Source organism: Aquarana catesbeiana, linkage group LG12 (assembly GCF_042186555.1).
Source record: "Aquarana catesbeiana isolate 2022-GZ linkage group LG12, ASM4218655v1, whole genome shotgun sequence".
NCBI classification, from domain to species: Eukaryota; Metazoa; Chordata; class Amphibia; order Anura; family Ranidae; genus Aquarana; species Aquarana catesbeiana.
In genome coordinates, this window is record NC_133335.1 from 182,545,457 (window position 1) to 182,573,109 (window position 27,653).

Consider the following 27,653-nt stretch of genomic DNA (forward strand, 5'->3'; position numbering starts at 1 on the left):
GCATGGTGGCCAATAAGCTTCTAACTTCGTCTTGTTTAATTTAGCTTTGACAAAAAAAACCCAGAAGCTGATTGGTTTCTTTGCAGGGCTTCACCAGATTTAGCAGTCTCCAGTTTTAGTAAATAAACCCCTGTTTGATTTAATTATCACAACAGTTATGTGGCACGGTTAAAGAGAAGAGAAGCAGGGCCTGTGCAAAGATGGTGTTAGCATTTATACATGCCTGGAAATAAATAATTACTAAATACATCTGGGGAGCATATCAAAGCATTTGAATTATATGACCTGTTATTAAAACGTTCTAAATTTATTTTTCCCTAAAGTAATATAAATGATTTGTATTACAGATCTGTCCAGCTCTCAGACACGCAGGGTTGGTCTTACTTAATGCTCTACTTAACACTATACCTGGTAAGTCTGTTTCTACTTATTTATTTTTGCAATCATTTTATCTATATGTTCTATACAGTCACCTCTTTTGTCTCCCACAAAATCCATACATTTGCCTTGGGTGCTTAACATTCAGCAGTGGCTAGCCCAAGGTCATTTTAAGCTCCCGACTTTTCTTGTACTCAATCACCTTATCCCTCTACCACCATGGATACCGTGGAGAAATGTATGGGAATGTAGGCAGAACAATTCAAAATATGTCAACTATAACTTAAATTGTTAATAAATAAATATACGCCAAAACCATTGTGGAATGAAATGACCGTGGCCATTTATTATAGGCAATATTTAAACTTATTTAATATATAACATGAAATTATTTTATTTATTTTTAACTGACACCAATACTATATTTTACATATCCAAGAAAGTTACCATAAAATATACATATGAGCATAACTCAGCCATAAAAAGCTTGAGTTATCCAAAAAACATCCAACATAACTTTTACCGCCCCCTTTCGTGAGAAAGGAGCAAATGCTTCATAATTAGACCTGCGACGTGGGAGGTTGGGGGGGAGATCCTTCCTCTTCTGTCTTCTGCCACTGACTGACAGAGGATGTTGTATTTAGAAATGATAAATGTAACATCCTTTATTTAAAAATCTGTTACCAGACATGTGACTTAAAACTGGGCAATAACATTTAAATATGCAAATGATCTTAACCTACTAGATTTTTCTTTGATCTGCCACGGACAGTTGTTTGCCCCGCTCCCACTTTATATTCAATCGTTTAAAATACTGTATTATAGTAGCATAATATTTAAAAATGTTTTCTTTTTAGTTGCCAAATATAAAATATGGTATATACTGTATGTAGGCAGGCTGCTCCTTTTCCATACGCATGACATATGTCAGCCTTTATTAACCAGGGTGCCTTCAAGTTTCTTCATGGATGCCTTGGCAGAATGCTTAAAAATTTCCCAAAAATTGTATACAAGCTAGCAGGTGGATAAAGTCTGCCTTTTACCTAGACAAAGTCACAAGTTTTCGTTGTGCACCATTACAACCTTCGAGCCGACGGCATCCTAACAACCAATGACGTCATCGATTCATAAGGAGAACGTCATGTACCTGCGCAGCATCCTTGTTTGCTCTCCTCTACCTCTCTCTGTCAGCACTGGGGTCACATTAACTGAGTGAGGGAGAGAAACATTGAAATGTACCAGCGTGCAAAGTGTATTTTCCTTTGAAGAATAAATCACATTGGGTGTAAAACTATTAGTTTAGTTTTTTACATTTTAGAATGGGGTGCCTCAAGATTGTACAGAATTTTAAAGAGTGCCTTATATGAAAAAAGGTTGAGAAACACTGATCTATGTGCAGCAGGGCCCACCTACAGACAGAGTTTCAGGCCAATGATTGGTTCCTTTAAGCAAGCTCACACTTTGTCACGATGCAGGCCAAAAACCTCTCTGACTTGTCTTCCTGGTCCTGAATTCTGTTAACCCCTTACTCCCAGAGCACCTTTTACACGCAGGCCTGTGTTTTCCATGGTTCAGATTAGGGCTCGGGCAGGGGCGTTGCTAGGTGGCAAAAAGACCAATGGCTTCAGCCCGAAGTCCAAGGCTGAAACAGGGGGGGGGGTTGTTGTATGTGACGCAGGCTTTTTTTTTTGGCTGGGCCGTGACCTACCTGACCTACATACACTGACCTACCTGACCTACATACACTGATGGTAGTGACCTACATACACTGACCTACCTGAACTACATACACTGAACTACATACACTGACCTACCTGACCTACATACACTGACCTACATACACTGACCTACATACCCTAAACTACATACACTGACCTACCTGACCTACCTACACTGACCTACATACACTGACCTACATGACCTACATACACTGACCTACATACACTGACCTACATGACCTACATACACTGACAGTAGTGACCTACATACACTGATCTACATACACTGACGGTAGTGACCTACATACACTGACCTACCTACACTGACGGTAGTGACCTACCTACACTGACCTATCTACACTGACCTACATACACTGACCTACATGCACTGACCTACCCACACTGACCTGCCTGACTTACATCACTGACATTTACATACACTGTCTGACCTACCTCAGCTCAGCCGTGGTGTGCGGTGTCACAGCAGGCAGTCAGTCAGTCGTCAGAGGAGGAGCCGAGGAGTGTGGCCGGCCCATTGCAGGCTTCAGAAGGCGGAACCTGCTATGGCACTCGGCCGCACTCGGCAGGACTCACAATCAGATCGGTCCCGGCGCTCGCCGCTCTAGGCTAATAATGGAGAGCTGTATGCCTGAGACTCGGGGCTTCAGCCCCCCCAGCCCCCCCTCTCAATGCCTTTGGGCTTGGGGAATCCATCTGAGCACCCAGGGCCCATGTCACATGGAAGCTTGGGTCACCTTGCGCATGATATATGAGGGGGTCTTATCCCACTGCCAGTAGAAATTCTGGATAACCCTCTGCTCACTGCTATATACCCTTTCTAGCAAACTTTGCAATAAAAAACAGGGATTTTTAGTTTATACATATTGCAATACATGTTTAACCACTTAACAACCGCTCCATAGCCGAATGATGGCTACAGCGCGGCTCGATAATTCTGGGAGGGCATACTATGACGTCCTCCCAAAATCGCGCTCCCACGCGCCCCCTGGGGCGCGCACACTTGAGTATCCATGACCAGAGTATCCAGAGGACCGGGCACATAACGGATCACGGTAAATGGTCGCTGACAGCAGCCATTTACCACGGGATCGCTCCGCCAAATGACCGAGCGATCACTTGTAAACAAACCGGCGTCATGTCTGGTTCCTCTCTCCCCTCTCTGTACCGATCAGTACAGTGTGAGCGGAGAGGGGACAGATCAGGTGCTGTGGGCTGGATCTGTAGTGCCCACAGCGCTGATCTGTGCCCATTGCAGCCTCATCCATCCATCCATGCTCAGCCATCCATCCATAATCAGCAATACTCAGCCATGCTCAGCCATCCATTCATACTCAGCAATACTCATCCATCCATCCATGCTCAGCCATCCATCCATAATCAGCAATACTCAGCCATTCTCAGCCATCCATCCATCCATCTATCCGTGCTCAGCCATTCATCCATACTCAGCAATACTCATCCATCCATCCATGCTCAGTCATCCATGCCTAATCAGCAATACTCATCCATGCTCAGCCATCCATCCATAATCAGCAATACTCAGCCATTCTCAGCCATCCATCCATACTCAGCAATATTCATTCATCTATCCATGCTCAGCCATTCATCCATACTCAGCAATACTCATCCATCCATCCATGCTCAGTCATCCATGCCTAATCAGCAATACTCATCCATGCTCAGCCATCCATCCATAATCAGCAATACTCAGCCATTCTCAGCCATCCATCCATACTCAGCAAAACTCATCCATCCATCCATGCTCAGCCATCCATCCATACTCGGCAATACTCACCCATCCATACTCAGTCATACCCAGCAATACTCAGCCTTATGCAGCCATACCCAGCCATACCCAGCCATACTCAGTCGTACCCAGCAATACCCAGCCGTACCCTGTCGTACCCAGCCATACCCAGCCGTACTCAGCCGTACCCAGTCATAATCAGCCATACCCAGGCATACGCAGTCATCCCATCCATACTCAGCCATACTCAGCCATCCCCATCCACGGCTCATTCATCTCCATTCATGCTCATCCATGCCACATCAGTTCTCATCCATGCCACATCAGTTCTCATCCATGCCTCACAAAAGTGTAATAGGTAGTCAAATTAGATTTGAAATTTATGCCCCTAGAACACCTGACAGTGCTCCCTGCATGTTGGGCCTCTCTATGTGGCCAGGCTATGGAAAAATCTCACACATGTGGTATTGCCATACTCAGGTGGAGTAGGGGAATTTATTTTGGAGTGTAATTTTTAGTATGTACATGCTATGTGTTAGAAATATTGTATAAGTGGACAACTTTGTGTAAAAAAAAATGCGTTTTCATTTTCTTTCCACATTTTCCAAAAACTTGTAGAAAAAAAATAACATGTTCAAAAGACTCATTATGCCTCATAGATTATACGTTGGGGTGTTTTCTTTCCAAAATTGGGTTACTTTTGGAGCATTTCCAGTGTCCAGGGCCTTCAAGAGGTAGTTGCAAGAGGTAGTCAAGAAATTATATGTGTAATTTATGCTCCTAGAACGCCTGATGGTGCTCCCTGCATGTTGGGCCTGTGTATGTGGCTACACTGTGTAAAAGTCTCACACATGATGTAGTGCCATACTCAAGAGGAGTAGTAGAATGTATTTTGGGGTGTCATTTGTGCTATGCATATGCTGTGTGTGAGAAATAATCTGCTAATATAACAATTTGATTTTGCAAAGAATTGTGGGAAAATTACAACTTAAAAAAACTCACTATGCCTCTTACTAAATACCTTGGAATGTCTACTTTCCAAAAAGGGGTCATTTAGGGGGTACAGGCATACCCCACTTTTAAGTACACAATGGGGTTTATTTACTAAAGCTGGAAAGTGCAAAATCAGGCTCACTTCTGCATATAAACCAATGAGCTTCCAGGTTTTATTACCAAAGCTTAATTGAATAAGCTGGGGTTAGAAGCTCATTGGTTTCTATGCAGAAGTGAGCATTATTTTGCACTTTCCAGCTTTAGTAAATAAACTCTATTGTGTACTTAAAACTGGGGTATGCCTGTATTTGTACTTTCCTGGCTTGGTAGGGTCTCAAGAAATGAAATAGGCCACCAGTACTTTAGGTGTGATCAATTTTCAGAGATTGGCACCATAGCTTGTGGACCAAATAATATACACCGATTTGATTTATTTTTACCAAATATATGTAGCAGTATAAATTTTGGCCAAAATTTATGAAGAAAAATTACTAATTTGCAAAATTTTATAACAGAAACGAAGAAAAATGCATTTTTTTACAGAATTTTATAGCGCAAAAAATAAAAAAAAAACAGCGGTGATTAAAGCGGAGTTCCGCCAAATTTTTTTTTAAAAGTCAGCAGCTACAAATACTGCAGCTGCTGACTGTTAAAATAAGCACACTTACCTGTCCAGGGCGCCCGCGATGTCGGTACCCGAAGCCGATCTCTCCCTTGGCTCTCAGATGCTGCCGCCGCCATCTTCGATAAGGGAATCAGGGAGTGAAGCCTTGCGGCTTCACTTTCTGGTTACCTACTGCGCATGCACGACTCACGCAGATTTCAACAGTCTATAAATTAGGAATTCTTCAATATTCTTCATGTGACACTCTTGACAAATCCATAACTTTTGGCAAAAAAAAAAAGGAAAAAGCACAACTTTCCAACTCCTGGATTATTGAAATGGTTCCATTATTTCCAGGAGGGGTGCTATTTACATTTCAGGCATGCTGCTCATAGCTAAATAGGCCCTAGGCCAATGATGACGGACCTTGGCACCCCAGATGTTTTGGAACTACATTTCCCATAATGCTCAACTACACTGCAGAGTGCATGACCATTATGGGGAATGTAGTTCCAAAACATCTGGGGTGCCAAGGTTCGCCATCACTGCCCTAGGCCTTCTCTGGGCCCATAGCTTCCCCCAGGCCGAGGGGGCGCCATCCTGCTAAGAGGAAACAGCCTCCTCCTATGCTGCCGACATCCATGACAAGACGCAGGTTGACTCCACCCATCCCTATAATAGGCAGAGGGTGGGCCTGGACAGGGATATACCTCTAAACGGGAGGACCACTAAATAAAGAAGAATACTAAATGTAACCCCTGCTTATATGTATAATACTGGTTTTGCTGATTTTAAATAATAAAAAACCTTGCATGTAACTTTTAAATATGAGCTGATAGCAAAGCCTTTGCAAAATACAAAATCTTACCTTGGGCAATTTCACAAGTTCATACTATAGAAATTGTTTTTGCCTTGCTATTATCTCTTATCCTTGGACATGACCTGCGAAGTCACCAAAATGATTAGCTTGTAGCAGTAAAAACAGCAATGATTCTGCAATGTAACATCCTGAAAGAAAATATATCCAGTAAACATTTTGAGTTTGAGATTAAGAAGTCTGGCACTTCCTTCTATAACAGATGCTCTGTCCCTGAAGTTATAAATAATATGAGGGTCAACGTTCATTCTATCTGGTTACAAAGCAGACATCAAAATTAATAAGATTTTTTTATTTTACAGCATATTATATTTTTAAAATGTATGTGTCCCAGCCCCCTCCCCATATCACTTGCCGATAGTAGGTCCAAAAGTTACCTGTAAAAAAACAAAAGTTCAATTTTTTTTTTTTTTTACCTTTTCCTGGGCTTCTGTCCATGACTTCTAGGCGAGGGTGATGTTAGGTTTTCCAGGGAATGCAGAGCAGCCCAAAACACAGGAAGAGACACGCTTAGAATGCATTGGAGTGTCTTGCAAGATTTTGCTTGCTCTGCAGGAATTTTCCTAGAAGGATAGTGATGTCACACCCAGCTATTGCAGGAGACAAGGGTAAAGTAATTTTAGAACCAAACTTTTTTCTTTGCAGGTAATATTTTGACCAACTATTAGCTGGCAATGTATACAGGGGGTGCCTAGACAGTATATGCATACATTGCGTTGCACTGCAAGGTCCACAATCGTATATAAATGGACTGTCTCATATGAGATTAAGGCTAGCTATACCCACATAGACTTCTCTGAGAGACATCTATGCATGTATCGCTAAACAAATTACTTGATTTCCTCATCCACACTAAGCAGCGTAAGTTGAGTAATCTGCACTGTCAGCTGTTATATTCAGACAGCCGCAGCACCAACAACTGTCTAAATACCCAGTCACTGCATCTGATTGGATTTAGTTGATGTTCAGGCGACAATTTTTTTTTTTTCCTAATCAGTTAATTTTTATTGAACAATGTTTTACAACAAAACTTACCGTATATACTTGAGTATAGGCTGACCCGGATATAAGCCGAGGCACCTAATTTTACCACAAAAAACTGGGAAAACATATTGACTCGAGTATAAGCCTAGGGTGGGAAAATGCAGCAGCTACTGGGTAAACAATGCCCATCTGCAGCCTCACTGTGCCCATTTGCAGTCTAATTGTGCACATTTGCAGGCTCACTGTGCCCATTTGCAGTTTAATTGTGCCCATTTGCAGTCTAATTGTGCCCATTTGCAGCCTCACTGTCCCATTTGCAGTCTAATTGTACCCATTTGCAGTCTCACTGTGACCATTTGTAGCCTAATTGTGCACATTTGCAGTCTCACTGTGCCCATCTGCAGCCGTACATTTCATTACTAAAACAGCGTGTGTCTCCCTCTGTGTTATGCAGTCTGTTTGGCCGTCCATTGTAACAAAGCCCCGCCACCTCCTCGTCTGTGATAGACGGAAACGCTGATACAGTTTCCCAGCATTGTATCAGTGTTTCTCTATCATGGACGAGGAGGAGGCGGGGCTTTGTTACAATGGACGGCCACACAGCATAACACAGCGGGAGACACACGCTGTTTTATTAATTATAGGTACGGCTGCTGTAGGCTCACTCGAGTATAAGCTGAGGGGGGTTTTCAGCCTAAAAAATGGGCTGAAAAACTCGGCTTATACTCGAGTATATACAAAAACAAAAAAGCCCTTCCATAAAACAAACGGAAGTGAAAGAAAAACGTACCAGGTAAATAAAGAAAAAAAAAAAAGCATAATTACATCATGCAACCTCCAGATCATGCCATAACTTTCGTGTTCCACGTTTTTATTTCCTTATCAAAATAATGGATGAGGTGGACTTAACTTCTGTATAGGCATATTGAATTCTTTACCTAATAATAATGATTCTCTCTATCTTTCCAGTGAAGAATTCAGTAGACGATTACATAGGCATAGACTATTCTTTAATGAGTCAGCCCCTTGTGTCTGAGGACAGTATGGATATGGATTTCAGGGTAAGTGAAACCTCTAATCTGTCTAATGATGTTTTCACAACAATGTTACCTTCGAGGTCAGTCAGTGTGCTGTACGGTTATCCAAAACAGATGAGCGGAATGTATTTGGTAAATTTATCAATCTTGCCTTCAGTTATATTTCGCTGAAACAAAAACTCTTAGTTTTTATCATTGAGCTTATTAGGTTAAATTGACTTTGTTTTCTTTACTTTTCCTTTTTTTGTGTGATAGTTATGTGTGTACTGTTGCTTTAAGGCCTCTTTCACACGGGCAGCCAGGGGGCAATAAAACAGACATTTGAGGCATGGGTTTTAAAACCCCTCTGACCACTCACCTAAACCCTGGATGAGGCTGTTCATATGCTATGGCCCTGTTGCTTTGCCTCATGGCTGGGACAAATCTAACACCACATCTTGAGTTGACAGACAGCACCACTGGTCAAACTCGCCCATTCAAACCCACAGGGCCATGCTACAGTTTACAGCAAGTAAGTTCCTCAGGAGGAAGTCGAGAGGAAGTAGAGAGGAGACATTGCTGGAAGTGGCAGCAGAGGAGTGTTTACGTTACTAACTATGTGGATGTTCTCCTTCGTTTATATATATAAGACACATTGTTTGCCCTACGTCTATTTGCCTTCTATTGGGATCACTGAATAGCATCTGTTCCTGGAAAGATCTGTGATGGCTGATTGCAGATAGTTAATTTATCTGAGCGCATTTGATGCCATGACAGAATACTCTAAAGCCCCGTACACATGATCAGATTTTCCAACGGGAAATGTTGGATGTGAGCTTGTTGACGGTAAGTCCGACCGTGTGTATGCTCCATCGGACAGTTGTCAGACTTTCCGTGGACAAATGTTGGCTAGCAGGTTTTAAAATTTTCCGCAGACAAATGTCTGTTGTCGGATATTCCGAGCATGTGTACACAAGTCCATCAGAAAGTACAAACACGCATGCTCAGAAGCAAGGACGAGCCAGAAGTGGTCGGTCTTGTAAACTAGCGTTCGTAATGGCGAATTAACATTCGTGACGTGGCAAATTATGAAATCTCGAAATGCAGCGCATATTCTCTTCTTCTTTAATGGGTTAATAATGAAGCTGCTTTGCTGGTGATACTGATGGAGTTATTGCAAACAAATTTTCAAAGGCTTTTTTTCTAATGATATCAAGAATAATATTATTATGCTTTTTTTTTTTTTATTTGGGCAAGTTACCATAACACCATTATCCCGTAGTTTTTAAGATCAAAGATACAACTATGTCCCTTGTCAATTTTACATTGTATTTTTTTAAATGTAACTGCCTACTCCCAAACTGTCATTTGAAGTAAAACGCATAGCCAAGTATTATTCTACACAATTTTTTTATTGTGCTTTAAAAAAAGAAAACAAATAAAATTAGACATGTTATCTGCCAATAGAACTTAACCAAAAAGCGCATTCTATGCATCCAAAAATATATAAAATATACCAAATCAAATCATTATTCAACCAAAAATATAATGTCAAAGCAATAACTCCAAGGCCAATACTAAATAACACGTTATCTCCTCCGATTCCACAACATGTCTGGTTGACGAACGACTGTTCAGAAACTAACTGAAAAGCACGAAATGAAAAGCGCAAAATGAAAAGCGCGAATCAACACTCACCAAACTTCTACTAACATGAAATTAGCAGAAGGAGCCCAAAGGGTGGCACTAAAGAGCTGAAAAAAACATGTAGTACCTCACTACGTTTGTGATTGTTGGCCAACAATTGTATGGCCGTGTGTATGCAAGACAAGTTTGGGCCAACGCCCTTTGGACAAAAGTCCACGGTTTTGTAGGCCAACAATCCGAACGTGTGTACGAGGCTTAACTTTGGTAAGAGTCCTTCTCACACTGGGTGGTGGAGCATATTGGTGATTGCTGGATCACGCACATCATCTGTTAATTACTATTTTTTGCAACATTGTATGAACTTTATTCATCATTCCATTTTTTCTTGGATTTCACTTGCACCTTGTGGTATTGTTTGTTCACCATTTCATGGACTTTATTAGCACTGCAATATTTTTTGTTTTAGTTTACAGCAAGTGACTGACTTGTGGTTGTGGTGCATTAGTCCCATTGTAAATTGCCATTTAGCAAAAAATAAAGAAATTATAAATTCAGGAGGCAGCAGGAGTGCCTCCTGAATGCCTCACAGCAGCTGTTTGGCTGCACTCTAAAAAGTGATCCACCGCAGATCAATTTTCTGAGCATAGGTTAGTGTGAGACTAGAGAAATGTGTTATTTTATTAATTTTTTATGAAAATAATGAGGCTAATGAAGGCTGTTTTTGGCAAGAAGAGGTGCAGGATAGTAGAAGGCTAGCTTCACATCTGTGAGATGCAGAACATGCGGTAACTGTACTGTATGATACTCATACTACCGCATCACACAGATTTCAGCAGTTTCAGCTCATGAAATACATTTTTGACAACTAATTTTTTTCTCTGTCTCAGTTTGCTGCCTAGGATTTTAAATACAGGGGTCACCAATAAAAACTGTAATATATGCTTTGCTAAATGAAAAGCAAGCTCATTTGGGTCACTATATTGTTTGATAATGTCTCCTGTGTTTAATTCTACATGCATGCACTCTAATGATGATTATGCATTATTTGTTATCTTTAGGGCATGTTTTATTCCCTGAATGCAGAGAATGACACAATTCCTAACACATCTCCAGCCCTGCACATAAAACAGAAGGAACGCATGGTATATATTGCTCTCTCTGAGTATTTCTTTGACTCTGCAATGTATGCGTACTATCGATCGGGTGTGCTCAGCTTGGAAATTGCTAATGAACAGGTAAGTGTACTCATGCACTATAATTTCAATAGGGAAAATTTATTTCACAAATAGTTTCTACCACCACCTACTGGCCGTTCTACTTGCTTTGAGCACTGAGAGCATGAGAAGCATCTCTCACTAGAAAGAGGCAATTGCACGTTTGTTGTTCAAGAGACATTTTAGTATTCCCGCAATCCATATGCAGGCCTGATCCAGTTTAATATACAGTAGTCTTATAAATAGAAAAAGTTGGAAGCTCAGACTCTCCTCCAAGTCACAATGTTAAAGGACAGCTGTACTATGGTTAAACCTGGCTGGTTAAATTTTCCCTCTGACTGCATCCCACCTGATCTGATACTCATCTGCTTTCTTTATCCAGCAAACTTCACTGTATGGCCCCGTAGGTGGGCTGCCTTCAGGGAAGGTGGCTGCATTCATTAAGGGACAACTTGCACCAAATGTACAGCTGTCCTTTAATCAACAGGACTCTGTGGCCATTTTTAAATTGGAAACACCCCCTATTTGTTCCTATCTAAAACTAGTCATATCCATAAAGATTTCCCTCATTCAGCCCAATGAACTGAACAACAAAGATCCTTAGAGTGCCTCATGAACACTAAACAGCATGGATGGACAAATCTCCCCCTGCTGACTATGGTATTCTGACAGCTGACACCCGCGGCTGTGAGACTACCCAAGAGTGAGTGCAGCTGATTGGCTGCAGTCACTATTCAGCTGACTGTTTCCTGCCCACCTCCTTTAACCGTTTGCCGACCAACCGCCGCAGTTATACTGCGGCAACCTGGCTCGGCTGCATGAATCGGCATCATGTTATGTCGCTTCCAGATTCAGTCACTAGGGGCGAGCTCACGCGCTCCCTGCTCGCCCACGGAGCTCATGTGGGTGCCCGGCGGTCGTGATCACCGCCAGGCTCCTGGGATCGCTTGGGGCACGCCGAGAACAGGCATCTATGTGCGTAAACACACAGTTTCCTGGTTCTCTGAGGAGAGAACAGACAGATCGTCTGTTCATACAGAACAGCGATCTGACATCTCCCCTACACAGTCCCCTCCCCCTTCAGTTAGAACACACACTAGGGAACACAATTAACCCCTTGATCGGCCCCTAGTGTTAACCCCTTCACTGCCAATGACATTTTTACAGTAATCAATGCATTTTCATAGCACCGACCGCTGTATTGATGCCAATGGTCCCAAAAATGTGTCAAAATTGTCCGACGTGTCCGCCATAATGCCGCATTCCAAATAAAAATTGCAGCTCGCTGCCATTACTAGTAAAAAAAAAAAATTATAATAAAAATGCCATAAAACTATCCCCTATTTTGTAGACGCTATAACTTTTGCGCAAACCAATCAATATACGCTTATTGCAATTTATTTTACCAAAAATACGTGGAAGAATACATATCGGCCTAAACTGAGGAAAAAAATATTTTTTTTATATATTTTTGGGGTATTTTTTTTATAGCAAAAAATAAAAAATATTTCGTTTTTTTTCAAAACCGTTGCTCTTTTTTTGTTTATAGCGCAAAAAATAAAAACCGCAGAGGTGATCAAATACCACCAAAAGAAAGCTCTATTTATGGGAAAAAAAGGACGTCAATTTTGTTTGGGTGCAACATTGCATGATCGTGCAATTGTCAGTTAAAGTGACGCAGTGCCGAATCGCAAAAAGTGCTCTGGTCAGGAAGGTGGTAAAATATTCTGGGGCTGAAGTGATTAAAGTGGTTGTAAACCCTAAAAAAAACACAAAACTTTAAGACAAAGGCATAATGTGCTAGTATGCATCGCATACTAGCTCATTATGAAACACTTACCTGAAAACGAGGCTGCTACAGCGGCGCCCGCACACTGCTGAGACTGCTGACATTTTCCCCAGAGTTTCTTCTGGGTTTGCAGGTCCCCACGCTGTGATTGGCCGCAGCTGCAATGACCTCACTCCTGCGCATGTGCGCGGGTGCCACCGGCCACGTCACAGGGCCCCGAAGAAGCAGCACAATCAGCCGTTCCTTCAGTGCACATGCGCCGATGTTGGCTGTGGTGGCGTATATAGTAAATATCTCCTAAACGGTGCAAGTTTAGGAGATATTTGCAGTACCTACAGGTAAGCCTTATTATAGGCTTACTTCCTCTTTAAAATAGAAGTATGGGATTTGTGTTTTTTCTAGAATCATACTTACCTAGGTGCATGCAGCATCGGTGTGATGCTGCATCTGTCCCCTGCCGACTCTAATACTGAGAACCGAGCGATCAAACACCGCCAATTGCTCAGTTCTTAGTGCCTCCTGAGCAGGGAGCCTGTGGCTGTTGGTCACCGGCTCTTTGCTTTGCCCCCCTGCACTCACTGGAGCACTGGGCTGTGGAGGGGGCGGGAGCGGCTGGCTCAGGCTCTCAGCGACTCGCTGAGAGGCTGAGCTGGGTGCCAGTCCAGGCATGTGGGCGGATCCCAAACTTCAAGCAGTGCCAGCTTTAGTTTTGATGCCTATTTAAAGCAGATCTTTCATAACACCAGAGTTCCCCTCTCCCCTATTCTTCATGTTTCCTTAAAGCCTTAAAGTGGTTGTAAACCTCAGACATGAAATATGGACAGCATATTCCTGTATAGGGTGTGCTTGTCTCAATCCAAAGCACTAAGTGTTATTTCTGTCCGCTGCCTTGTTCCTCTGCTATCTGTATGAATCACTTCTGATGAGTTTTCCTGACAGCAGGAGAAAAATGATGACGGGAGGGCACAACCTGTGATTGACAGCCTCAACTCTGTACCTGTGTCCTGTGTGGGGGTGTGTCCTTTCCCTCCAATCAGCTCTCAGAGCTCTCCTCACTGATGTAACTTAATCTCTCCACCCCCTGATTTTCAGGGTTGAGAGATCCTGTGTAAATTCTGCACTTTGAATGGATGTAGGGGAAAGGTGACTGTAGTTACACGGGTACAACTTATGTGCAAAGATCTCTGTGTATCACCTGAGTATAGGTAAGGGTTCCCACTTCACTGGGTATAGGTAAGGGTTTACAACCACTTTAAAGTTAGAAACTACAGTAGAAATTTCAGAATAGTTACTTTGACTGGAGAAAACACTGCTTTAGAACCTCATGGCAGCCTGTCAGATGATTTGGGTTGTAAGGTTGTGCTTGATCTTTGCATGTTTTGCTTGATCTTTCTGTTCAGTAGACATCATATGATCACATTCTGAGGTAGTTGGTCATGTGACCAGCTACTGTGGGATTTCAGAACAAAAGTTCTAAAGTCAAAGTAAATATTTAGTGGCTTCTACTTGCATTTAATAATTTAAAAATGTATATTTTTTTTAGTCATGTAAATAAGAAGGCCAGTATGGAGGCCTGAATTTATGGGAGGAGTCCGAGGGGTATTTAAGCAGACCACTCACCTGTGGTCCTTGTCGGTTCCAGGGCGTGATACCCTCCCTCCCATTCCCCTTTTTCAGGGCACTCCTCAGCACAATTCTCTCCACAATCATCCATTACTTATCTTGGGTATGCCCCCTTTTTTTGGCATACCGACCAGCAGACCAGGGCACTCAGGTCTATGTTATTTTGTAAGTCTGGTGGCCTGTTTATGTGGTTCATATCTGTCCTGGTTGCAGGGCTTTGACCATAAATATAAATTGTTATATATATATATTGTATTTGTTCTAGGCAGCAGAGGGAAATCTCAGGTCCTTTTCAAACATTTTCATCCACCTGTTTTTACACAAAAGAAGCTGTTACAGATCTCAATAGCTTAAGATGAAATTTACATACACCAGTGGATTACTCATCCCAATGATTCATGCCCTCTAGGAAGACTCAGTATGAAGTTTCAATTAGTCAAGCTGAGGCTTGAAGCAGACTGCTACTGCTCTGCTGTCTCTTCATCTGCCTCTTTAGCTTAGTGTTCTAGGAATCCTTAAAGATGTATACATATACAGTACATGTATTAAATGTTATGTAATGTCAGTTTCCTTTATTTAAGGGTAGTGGGCAGGAGAGAAGGTGACAATTTTTTTTTTTAATGATAGGATGTTTTTTAGTGTTAGATTAAAGAGAAACTGCAGTATGCTCACATAATTTATAATAAAAACACCTTTGCCATTCCGAAGCTTCCCCCCAACCAATTTGCATATTATTTTATATATACTGTGATTCTATGCTTGCCAAATATGCTGCAGAAATCTCCCTCCACTGAGTCTGGCTGCAACCATTTTAACTGTGGGCAGCTGAAGCTGCTGCCTGTTCACTTCCTGGATTTACACAGACACACAGAGGCATGCCTCAAGCTCTGCAGCTTTGATTGGACCTCTTATGACTCTTCCCCCCCCCCTCCCTTCCTGGCAAACTCTCACAGGAGTGAGAGAGAGAGCTGTGCATGATGTCATAAGCCTAGGCTTTTTACCATACAAGAAACAGGAAGTGGGCTGTATAAGGTATTTACTGGCAGAAAAAAAATGTTTTACTATCCAAAGTTAAAACAACAAGGGCAGAAGATTTAATAGATGAAAAGATGAAAACGTGACTGAAGTTCCGCTTTAAGGAATAACTAGAATCCCTGTTCTTTCTTTTTCTGTTGGGAAGATTTCCCTTCAATTATTTCCTGGAGACACAACAGGAAGTGAGCGAAAAACCTTATGAATTGATTTAAAATCAGATATCCCTTCATGGACAGTTGTCACTGAAGCAGATATTCCAGTTGGAAGACTTTATCTCATCTCCTTTTCCTGTACCAACTGCAAAATTTTGGATTTACATGATTTTCTTTCCCCATGACAATTGTCAGTTTTGGCATGCATACACTTTAGAATCTTGTTTAGGCCATATTATGGACAGTCAAATATTCACTTATTCCTAACAAACAGTATGATCTTTAACCACTTCAGCACTGGGCCAATTCTGACACTTCTTACGTATATGTAAAAGTCTACTTTTTTTGCTAGAAATTACTTAGAACCCCGAACATTATATATATTTTTAGCACAGGCCTTAAAGAATAAAATGGTGGGCGATACCATTTTTTTTGTCACACAGTATTTGCGTAGCGTTTTTTCAAATACATTTTTAAAAAAAAAATACACTTTACTGAATTTTAGTACACACAAACACTACATATTTTCAGATTTTTAATAAAACGTAAAAGATGATGTTATGCCAAGTAAATAGATACCAAACATATTATGCTTTAAAACTGCGTACACCTGCGGAACGGCGCCAAACTACGGTACCTAAAAATCTCTGATGCTTTAAAATCCTTTACAGGTTACCAATCTAGAGTTAGACAGGTCTGGTGCTAGAATTATTGCTCTCTCTCTGACGTTTGCAGGGACACCTCACATGTGTGGTGTGGTCACCGTTTACATCGCGTACAGGACTGATGCACAGGTTCGCATTTGTGCACGAGCACGGGGGGATAGGGGCGCTTACATTTTTTTTTTTACAATGTCTCTTTAATTTTTTTTAATCACTTTTATTGCTATCACAAGGGATGAACAACATGCCTTGTTATAGAATTGCCCATGACAGGTCCTCTTTATGGAGAGATCTGAGGTCTTCTAGACCCCATATCTCTCCTCTGCCCTCCAGAGCATCTGATCAAACTGAGATCAGTTTGATCAGATGTTTGTACGAGCTGGTAACTGTTTGTAAACAACAAACCAAAACCTTGTCACTTCCCGTTTATGACATCACACAGTGAGAGGAATAACATGCCGCTGGTTGCATCCTTACCGGGTTCCCCCATTGCTCGGGAGAACTAGGTAAAGTTAAAAAGGAAAAATACTGCGCTCAAAAATAAGTATGCGGAGCATACAAAAACATATAAGAGCAGAGGCATGTGGTGGGATATACACACAGAAAACAGTAAGGATTGGAGAAGCCGCGCTAAAAAAATCTCAATCGGTAAGTCCAATCAAAACCATCGATGATAAAAACATCAATGATAAAAAAAAGTCCATATGGAACACTTGTAATCTTGACATCACCACAGTGTACACACACAGATATGAGTGCCCAACCACCGTAACTAAAAGCAGCTTACTAGATGGCAAGCATAAAGGACAGATGGCTATAGCCCAGCCAAGGCCTTTAGCTTTTAGATGTCAACACTGGTGCCGGTGGGCCGGATCGTACAAAACGCTTCCTCTCTCCACCTATGGTATTCGTCCTGCACTCAAACGGATGCCCCAGAAGAAAACAGACTTTTCTCTCACAAAAGCAAACTTCATATAAACAGATCTCTCAGGTTTTTGGCTTCCTGAGTCCCAGGCCAAGAGCTTTTGGCCTGGGACTCAGGAAGCCAAAAACCTGAGAGAGCTGTTTATATGAAGTTTGCTTTTGTGAGAGAAAAGTCTGTTTTCTTCTGGGGCATCCGTTTGAGTACAGGACGAATACCATAGGATTTCCGGCAATATGCTGGTAATGCCAGAATGTATGGGAGATTTTTGGAAAAATGGCCATTAAAGGTGATAAACATAGAACAACAGTGCCCAAGGGACTTGGAGAGACACATTGAAATTAATAAAAAAAATTTACATTTTATTAAAGATACATAGTTTAAAAAGATGCATATCTAAGAAATTAAACACCTCAACAGTGATACATATAAGATAGAGGTAGTTACATGAATTTCAACATTGCACTTCCATAGAAAAAGATTTCCTGCACACATCTCTTGACACGTTTCGTGAGCCAGCACTCGCTTCCTCAGGAGAAGTAAGAACTCATATACTGTATCTGCAGGGAGAAACCAGGTCATTAGGTGTAAAGGAAAAAAGAAAAGGGGTGGGGGGGAGTCCATGATTATACTTACAATTCCAGTAAAGTATCCAGTACGCAGTAAAGTATCCAGGAACAACACTGAATATTGATACAAACAGCACAAAATGATAACATGACCCCAACAACCACAAAAAAAGGCGAAGGAGGACGGAAGAGGACAAGCCACCTAGTCCGCACCATCCTATTCAAGAGTTGTGAGAAAAGGAACAGGGCAAATGACAAAGAATTCCAAATGCCTTGTGGAAGAAGGCGACAAAGTGATAATGGGAGTGATATAAAGCATTACCAGCTATGTTAAAAAAGTGTTAAAGGAAATAAGTGTTGATGAACAACACCACTACATGATGGTCAAACATGGATATATGTGAAAAAAAATTATAAAAAAAACGATATATATATATATATATATATATATATATATATATATATATATAAATGTTGGGGTCCCACAGGATGCAGTGACCCCACAGGAAATTGACGTTGTGATAGATGAGTGATAAAGGGCAGTGGTCATCTGCTGTGTTGATAACATGAAAAATCAGTTGAAGAGTTAAGTGGCAGAGGCAAAAACAAAAAAACACCCATGTAAATGTGTACATACCTACTGGTCATATGTCAAAATGGATGGCACTGTTCCAGAACATCGGCGGCAATGACACCCACCTCCAGGGCTCGCAGGCTTATAAAGCTGGTCCCAGTGGTTGACTCATCCCCTCTCAGCGTCACCATAGCGGGAAACCAGCAAAACACTAGCCGTGAAAAGGATGCGGTGGCACCGATGTAACAATGTGCGGGACGTGGTGACGCATGGCGGCACCGATGTAACAATGCACAAGCCTGGGATGCAGCAAAGGCATGACATACTACGTCATCGCGTCACATGGACAGCACATGTGTGATATGTTCACAAGGGTGGGGACATGCATAACGCCAATCCCACCCACGTCAAACCGCCAAAGGAGAAGGAAGTGTGGAAACCAAAGGATAGCCCGGGAACACCAACCCACAAGGAAAAAGAAGAAAGAAAAAATACAAAATGCATAAAAACACACCAAAGCCAAACTTTATCCTACAGGGCTGAATAAAATGGGATCGCAGCTCCCAGAAAAAGAAACAAGGGAATCTACGAGGCAAGAAAAAAACAAACCCTCCAATCCCAGTAGACACCAGTTTTGGGGAAATGCGTAGGTCAGAGTGCGTGTGACGTCACCGCATGCAGGCAGGTTGGGAGATACCGCGGCCGCTGTGTTTTTATGTTTGAAGCCTGATATTCATTACTTAAATGTAAGTGGAATTACCCTTTATAATAAAATATATCCTGCTGTACTACAATGAGTCTCTCCCTGCTTGCTTCCCACATATGATCCCATTGGTGAGTGATTTAAGGGAGCTGTGAGAGCAGACCCTGTATGATTCTTTTCAATCCATTGATCACTTCAGCACTTTTGAGAAAATACTGCACATTGAGCACTTTTTCCACATATGTACAGGGACATTTAATTATTAGAGTTGGTTTACTGATTGTCATTATATTTATCTTGGATATATTGTTTGTTATCACTGCTTAAACTCTATATGTGGGACACTGAAGGCCCATATGTCACAGTAATTTGCAGCATTCCTTTGACATTTTTTTGCACTTTTTGTATTGATTATAGTGAAAGATTTATTTTTTAAAAGGACAGCACACTATTTTTTGAGATTTGTTATTGGCTCAGTGTTGGGATTATTTATGCTGCAGCAGTCCAGTTAGTTTAATATATTCAACTTTTTAAGTTGGATTGTACTGAGCGCAAGAGTTTATTTTACATTATAACTGAGGAAGCCAAACCTGAGAGAGCTACTGATATGAAGTTTTTGGTTTATGAGAGAAAGGAAAAGGTTTGCATTATCTTCGTTTTGTAGGTGACTGGGAGAAGCCCTTCACCTGTGAGTTAGGAACCTGAAATGTTTAGTTAGTGCTTGAATGACAAGGATTTATTTTCTGTTTTCTTTCTTTGATTTCCATGCAACCCTTTAATTAAAACTGGCTACAAGTCAGATTTTAGGAAAAAAATTGCCGTCTAGATTACCTTTTCCCAGGGAAGGTGATCCCCATTTGAGCTAACCCCCCGCAATATACAGTATCTCACAAAAGTGAGTACACCCCTCACATTTTTGTAAATATTTTATTATATCTTTTCATGTGACAACACTGAAGAAATTACACTTTGCTACAATGTAAAGTAGTGAGTGTACAGCTTGTATAACAGTGTAAATCTGCTGCCCCCTCAAAATAACTCAACACACAGCCATTAATGTCTAAACCGCTGGCAACACAAGTGAGTACACCCCTAAGTGAAAATGTCCAAATTAGGCCCAATTAGCTATTTTCCCTCCTCCTGTCATGTGACTCGTTAATGTTACAAGGTCTCAGGTGTGAATGGAGAGCAGGTGTGTTAAATGTTATCACTCTCACTCTCTCATACTGGTCACTGGAAGTTCAACATGGCACCTCATGGCAAAGAACTCTTTGAGGATCTGAAAAAGAATTGTTGCTCTACATAAAGATGGCCTAGACTATAAGAAGATTGCCAAGACCCTGAAACTGAGCTGCAGCACGGTGACTAAGACCATACAGCGGTTTAACAGGACAGGTTCCACTCAGAACAGGCTTTGCCATGGTCGACCAAAGAAGTTGAGTGCATGTGCTCAGCGTCATATCCAGAGGTTGTCTTTGGGAAATAGACGTATGAGTGCTGCCAGCATTGCTGCAGAGGTTGAAGGGGTGGGGGGTCAGCCTGTCAGTGCTCACACCATACGCCACACACTGCATCAAATTGGTCTGCATGGCTCTTCTAAAGATGATGCACAATAAGGTCTGCAAACAGTTTGCTGAAGACAAACTAAGACTAAGGACATGGATTATTGGAACCATGTCCTGTGGTCTGATGAGACCAAGATAAACTTATTTGGTTCAGATGGTGTCAAACGTGTGTGGTGGCAATCAGGTGAGGAGTACAAAGACAAGTGTGTCTTGCCTACAGTCAAGCATTGTGGTGGGAGTGTCATGGTCTGGGGCTGCATGAGTGTTGCCGGCACTGGGGAGCTACAGTTCATTGAGGTAACCATGAATGCCAACATGTACTGTGACATACTGAAGCAGAGCATGATCCCCTCCTTTCAGAGACTGGGCTGCAGGGCAGTATTCCAACATGATAACGACCCCAAACATACCTCCAAGACGACCACTGCCTTGCTAAAGAAGCTGAGGGTAAAGGTGATGGACTGACCAAGCATGTCTCCAGACCTAAACCTTATTGAGCATCTGTGGGGCATACTCAAATGGAAGGTGGAGGAGCGCAAGGTCTCTAACATCCACCAGCTCCGTGATATCGTCATGGAGGAGTGGAAGAAGACTCCAGTGGAAACCTGTGATGCTCTGGTAAACTCTATGCCCAATGGGGTTAAGGCAGTGCTGGAAAATAATGGTGGCCACACAAAATATTGACACTTTGGGCCCAATTTGGTCATTTTTACTTAGGGGTGTACTCACTTTTGTTGGCAGCGGTTTAGACATTAATGGCTGTGTGTTGAGTTATTTTGAGGGGACAGCAAATGTACACTGTTATACAAGCTGTACACTCACTACTTTACATTGTAGCAAAGTGTAATTTCTTCAGTGTTGTCACATGAAAAGATATAATAAAACATTTACAAAAATGTGAGGGGTGTACTCACTTTTGTGAGATATATACTACATATATATAATGCATTTTTTTCACATGTATCCATGTCTGACCTTCAAGTAGTGGTGTTGTTTATCATCACTTATTTCCTTTAACACTTTTTGAGACAGTAGCTGGTTAATGCTTTATATCACTCCCATTATCACCATATCAATCCCCCAGGTTTCTTTTGGGGGTCTTTTGCACTGATTTGGGATTTTTAATCATTTTTGTCCCTTTCCTCCTGCCCATCTGCCTGTCTCCTCATATGTTGTTTATTTTCTCCCAGCCATTGGCGACTCCGTTGCCTTTTACCATGAGGCATTTGTAATCCTTTCTGATTGGCCCTGTTCCTTTTCTCACAACTCCCAGATAGGACAGTGCGGACTAGGTGGCTTTTCCCCTTCCTTCTTCCTTTGCCCTCTTTTGTGGTTGTTGGGGTCATGTTATCATTTTTTGCTGTTTGGATCAATATCCAGCACGTGTTGTTCCTGGATACTTTACTGGAATCGTAAGTATAAGCATAGACTCCTCTTCTCCCCCCCCCTTTTTTTTCCCTTCGTTCCTAATGACCTGGTTTTTCCCTGCAGATATATGAGTTCTTACTTCTCCTGAGGAAGCGAGTACTGGCTCGTGAAACGCGTCGAGAGATATGTGCAGGAAATCCTTTTCTATGGACTATGTGCAATGTTGAAATTCATGTAACTACCTATATCTCATATGTATCACTGCTGAGGTGTTTAATTTCTTAGATTTGCATCTTTTTAACCTATGTATCTTTAATAAAATGTAACAATTTTTTATCAATTTCAATGTGTCACTCCAAGTCCCTTGGACACTGTTGTTCTATGTATCATTATACTGTTTGGGGCTAAGACACATTATGTCCATGCAAACCAGCTACCACATGTGATGGCCAATAAAGGTGAACTAACCCCACTTTACTAACCTTTAGTGCTTCTACTGTAAACTTTGAGTATGAATTGATTCACAGTGCCTGCAGCTACAGAGGTTAAGGGGGGCTTTTTTAAAGCTCATATACAGCTTGTTAGGAATGTGTAAATACTTACATTTCTATATCCTGGCCACACGTTTTCTTTGGAAATACTTCAGTCAAATGAATCCAACATGTTGAAGTGTTTTCAACGCACCACCGAGTATAAAAAAATAATAACCTAGTATTTCCCTCCCTCTTAAGCCAGTATTACATTTTTACACTCACCAGCCACTTTATTCGGTACACCATGGTTGTTGGCGCCAGACGGGCTGGACTGAGTATTTAAAAAACTGCTGATCTACTGGGATTTTCACGCACAATCATCTCTAGGGTTTACAGAGAATGGTCTGAAAAAGAGAAAATATCCAGTGAACAGCAGTCGTGTGGATGAAAATGCCTTGTTAAGGTCAGAGGAGAATTGGCAGACTGGTTTGAGATGATAGAAAGGCAACAGTAACTCAAATAATCACTCGTTACAATCAAGGTATCCAGAATACCATCTCTGAATGCACAACACATCGAACCTTGAAGCAGATGGGCTACAGCAGCAGAAGACCACACCTGTTGCCACTCCTGTCAGCTAAGAACAGGAAACTGATGCTACAATTCACACAGACTCACCAAAATAGAACAATAGAAAATGTGAAAAACTTTGCCTGGTCTGATGAGTCTCGATTTCAGCTGCGACATTCAGATGGTAGGGTCCGAATTTGGCATATACAGCATGAAAGCATGGATCCATCCTGCCTTGTATCAACGGTTCAGGCTGGTGGTGTAATGGTGTGGGGGATATTTTCTTGGCACACTTTGGGTCCCTTAGTACCAATTGAGCATTGTTTAAATGCCACGACCTACCTGAGTATTGTTGCTGACCGTGTCCATCCGTTCATGACTATAGGGTACCCATCGTCCGATGTCTACCTCCAGCAGGATAATGCACCATGTCACAAAGCTCAAATCATCTCAAACTGGTTTCTTGAACATGACAATGAGGTCACTGTACTCCAATGGCCTCACATCACAACCAGATCTCAATCCAATAGAGCACCTTTGGGATGTGTTGGAACGGGAGATTCACATCATGGATGTGCAGCTGACAAATCTGCAGCAACTACCTGATGCTATCATGTCAATATGGACCAAAATCTCTGAGGAATGTTTCTAACTCCTTGTTCAATCTATGCCACGAAGAATTAAGGCAGTTCTGAAGGCAAAAGGGGGTCCAACCTGGTACTAGCAAGGTGTACCTAATAAAGTGGCCGGTGAGTGTATTTTTAAAAGCACAAAAATACATTTTAAAATGACTGCATAGTGTCAAAAAACAACATCCTTGTTTAAAGCAGCATTATTAGCTTTTTAAATAATTGTATTTCTCTGTTTACTCATTGTAATATAGGTGATTGTTCTTTTTTCTAAAGTTGCTGTATCTATATGATACATTTGTTTGTCTTTTTAGGTGCCCAAAGACTTGGAAATTTTGTTGAGGACATCATATTTTGGAAGTCTCATGCTACTGGTAAGTCCATAGCTCCCAACTGTCCCTGATTTCGAGGGACTGTCCCTGATTTGGAGCAATGTCCCTCTGTCCCTCATTCCTCCTCATTTGCCCCTCATTTTGATCTGATCTGTATAGATGTATATAAAATGCACTTTTTATCTATCAAAAAGTGTTTTCCAGCACTAAACCTTTCATCTGATTTCTAAATTGCTGCATTTGTAAATTCCAAAAGCCAATATAAAGGAATGGTAGTGGTAAAAAAAGCACTTGTGAGATTAACCAATCTTGTTTTTTGTACAATTCTCCTTTAAGGGGGCGTGGCAAGGGGTGTGTCCTATGCCTGCATACTTATGCTGATAGGTGTCCCTCATTCCCATCTCAAAAAGTTGGGAGGTATGTAATGCCGTGTACACACAAGCGGAATGTCCGACAGAAAACGTCCGACAGGAGCTTTTCATCGTATATTCCGATCGTGTGTGGGCCTTTTTACGTTGAAAATTCTGATGGACCTAGAATGAGAACATGTTCTAAATCTTTCCAACTGAACCAATTCCTATCGGGAAAATCGCTTGTCTGTATGCTGTTCTGATGTACCAAAAACGACGCATGCTCTGAAGCAAGTACGAGACGGAAGCTATTGGCTACTGGCTATTAAACTTCCGTTTTCTAGTCCCGTTGTACGTGTTGTACGTCACCGCGTTCTAGATGGTCGGAATTTGGTGTGACCGTGTGTATGCAAGACAACTTGAACGGAATTCCATCGGAACTCCGTCAGAAAAACCTTCCGAGTTTATTCCAACGGGAAAACCGGTCGTGTGTACAGGGCATAAGTCTTGTACCCTTTTGTGGGGATGCGCTCACAACCTGCTGACCACGACATAAATGTAATCCCACAATTCATTTTTGAGGTCCCAGGATTAATATATATGCCAAAGAGAAACCTATGCTTTTAGGAAACCCCAATAATGATAAGCTGACAGCTGGTGCTCTACAAAAACGACATATTGGCACTTCTTCCCAGTTCCCTGTTGTACCCTGTTACCTACATAAAACCTCTATCCCTGCACTGTCAGTACTTGTTTTCTCCCACTTCATCTTTATTGCGCCTTTTATTATTATTATTATTCTTATACAGGATTTATATAGTGCTGACAGTTTGCGCAGCGCTTTACAACATTAGGGCAGACAGTACACTTACAATACAATTCAATACAGGAGGAATCAGAAAGCCCCGCTAGTTAGAGCTTACAGTCTAGGAGGGAGGGTCAAGTGATGCGAAGGGTAATAACTGTGGGGGATGAGCTGATGAAGAAATCAAAAGTGGTTGTTAGGTGGAGACAGGGTAGGCTTCTCCCAAGAGAAAAGTTTTAAGGGATCACCTAAAAGTAGATAGATTTGCAGATAGACTGACAGAGGATGGGAGAGGCTCAGGAGAAGTCCTGGAGGTTAATATGGGAGAAGGCAATGAGGGAGCTAGAGAGCAGGAGATCTTTGGAAGAACGAAGAGGACGATTAGGTTGGTATTTTGAGACTAGGATAGTGATGTAGCTGGGGCCAGAGTTGTGGATGGCTTTGTAACTTATTGTTAGTATTTTAAATTTAATGCGTTGGGTGAGCGGAAGCCAGTGGAGGGATTGACCTTTTCTTCCATCCTCCCCTCTTTTCTCTTTATCTATTGCCTTACTCTGTCCTTCAGTTTTATACCTATCACTTTCCTTTGTTGCTTTTTTCCCCTCCCTCTTTGTACTGTGTCTCTTTGCTTCACCTGTATCTCCCCTCCCCATCACATTTGCCATCCTAGCATTATATCATATATTAAGTCTCTGTCGTATCAGACTGATGATCTGCTATTAAAGCAAGCCATAGATTATACAATTTTCTTTCCTTTCACCTGGGGTGGAAGGAAAGAGAATTGCCCGATCTTTATTTTTTTTAAAGCTATTGTGTTCAGGAAGGCTGAATGGATCAGTACAACCAGTCTGCCAATAGATGGATCGGTCTCACTGAACCGGTCGAGATTCGATCCATCTATGGACAGCTTTACTGTCCTGCTCCCTTTAAAACCTGTTTCTGAAGATTATGGACTAGTACATAAAAGTGATACAATGATGAATACTACGTAATATGTAAACCTCTTGATAGTTTTTTAGCAAATGGGCAGATAGGTCCTTTTCTCTCTACAGGCCAGGTTCAGCTTCAGTTTACTTGTAATAATAAAAAAGGAAAGAGTACATTAAAGTATATCTAAAGCCATTTTTTGTTTTGAATAGAGTAGGGAGGGAATTTTTTCTGCTTGTATCTCATTGGATTATTTGAACCTCCCTGGGTAGATGAAGACCTACCCAACCCAAGGCACCCAAGCAGAGGAAGATGAAGTGGAGCCAATTTCTTTACAAAAAGGTTTATTGGCAGTTTTCACATTATACATAAACAGTAAATTGAATACAGGCATTCAGCAGTGTACAAAATGTGTACAAACTTGCCAATTCTAAAAGTAAAAACCAAATATAAGATAAATCTGTAATAGATTGTAGGGCAGGGTCAGGGTGACAGGGTGGTCGTCACATGCTTCCTACTTCCATCCTCGTTGGTTCCATCCAAATAATGGTCATCTGAGAGGCCTACCCCAGGATGGGTTCTTCTGGACTACGGTAGGCACTCTAGACAGGAACTTTAGATTTAGAGTCGCTGCATAACACATGGGCAGTTTCGGCTGGTGGGGTTTTTTTTGGGGTGGGAGGCAAACAACCCCCCCCCTGCTAGTGGAGCGGCACTAAACCCCCCCCGCACGGCACTAACACTACACCCGCTGTCCTTACCTTGGATGCTGGCAGTAAGAGAATGGCGGGCTCGGGGAAAGCTGCTCTGGTGACCTGTGCCCTCTCCTGGAGCAGCTTCCACTGTGTCTCCTCTCTCCTCCTCCCTAGGCGTCCAATAGAATCACCTGACATTTTGGCCAGTCGGGAAACAGGTTTAATACCTGCTTCCCAATTGGCCGGGAGGAGGATCAGTGTTACAACAGCTAATTTTAATTCGCTGTTGCAACACACCTGGGTGGGCTCCAGACGCAATGCTCTGCGTCCCGAGTCCACCCTATTTTGAAGTCTATTACAGCCTATAGCTCTAATCAGGTTCTTCAAAAAAAAAAAACCCTGGCCGTTCTAATTCATATGCCAGTTACCCGAAAGGGGCCGGACACATGAATAGGGTGCGGCAGTGGCGGCCATGAATAGATTCATGTTATGCAAAAATCTATCCACTGCATATAGGGGGTGGAGAGGATAGGGGTGGTGGCGCCCGGTGCCCCTAATGGATGGGCAGCCCCTGCACATGGGGTACCTTTTCTAGAACAGATGACTGACTTGAGTAAACTTTCTCAAGGTTTAGATGAACGGGTAGCTCTAATCAACTGCACATCAGGTTCAGTAACATAAGAGAGAACTCACAATGATCAATGGTGGGCT

At 41.9% G+C, this 27,653-nt stretch overlaps 1 protein-coding gene across 2 annotated transcripts in view; it reads left to right on the forward strand.

Annotated features, from left to right (window-relative positions):
- The window catches only part of PLTP (phospholipid transfer protein), a 113,041-nt gene that overhangs the window by 68,451 nt on the left and 16,937 nt on the right, over nucleotides 1–27,653 (forward strand). The window contains exons 7-11 of one of the 2 annotated variants that reach the window (XM_073606268.1): nucleotides 348–411; nucleotides 8,292–8,383; nucleotides 11,044–11,220; nucleotides 22,285–22,395; nucleotides 24,148–24,207. In XM_073606268.1, the coding sequence (XP_073462369.1) occupies nucleotides 348–411; nucleotides 8,292–8,383; nucleotides 11,044–11,220; nucleotides 22,285–22,395; nucleotides 24,148–24,207 (504 nt within the window). The remainder of the gene's footprint in view (nucleotides 1–347; nucleotides 412–8,291; nucleotides 8,384–11,043; nucleotides 11,221–22,284; nucleotides 22,396–24,147; nucleotides 24,208–27,653) is intronic. The other variant, XM_073606269.1, reaches the window with a different exon arrangement.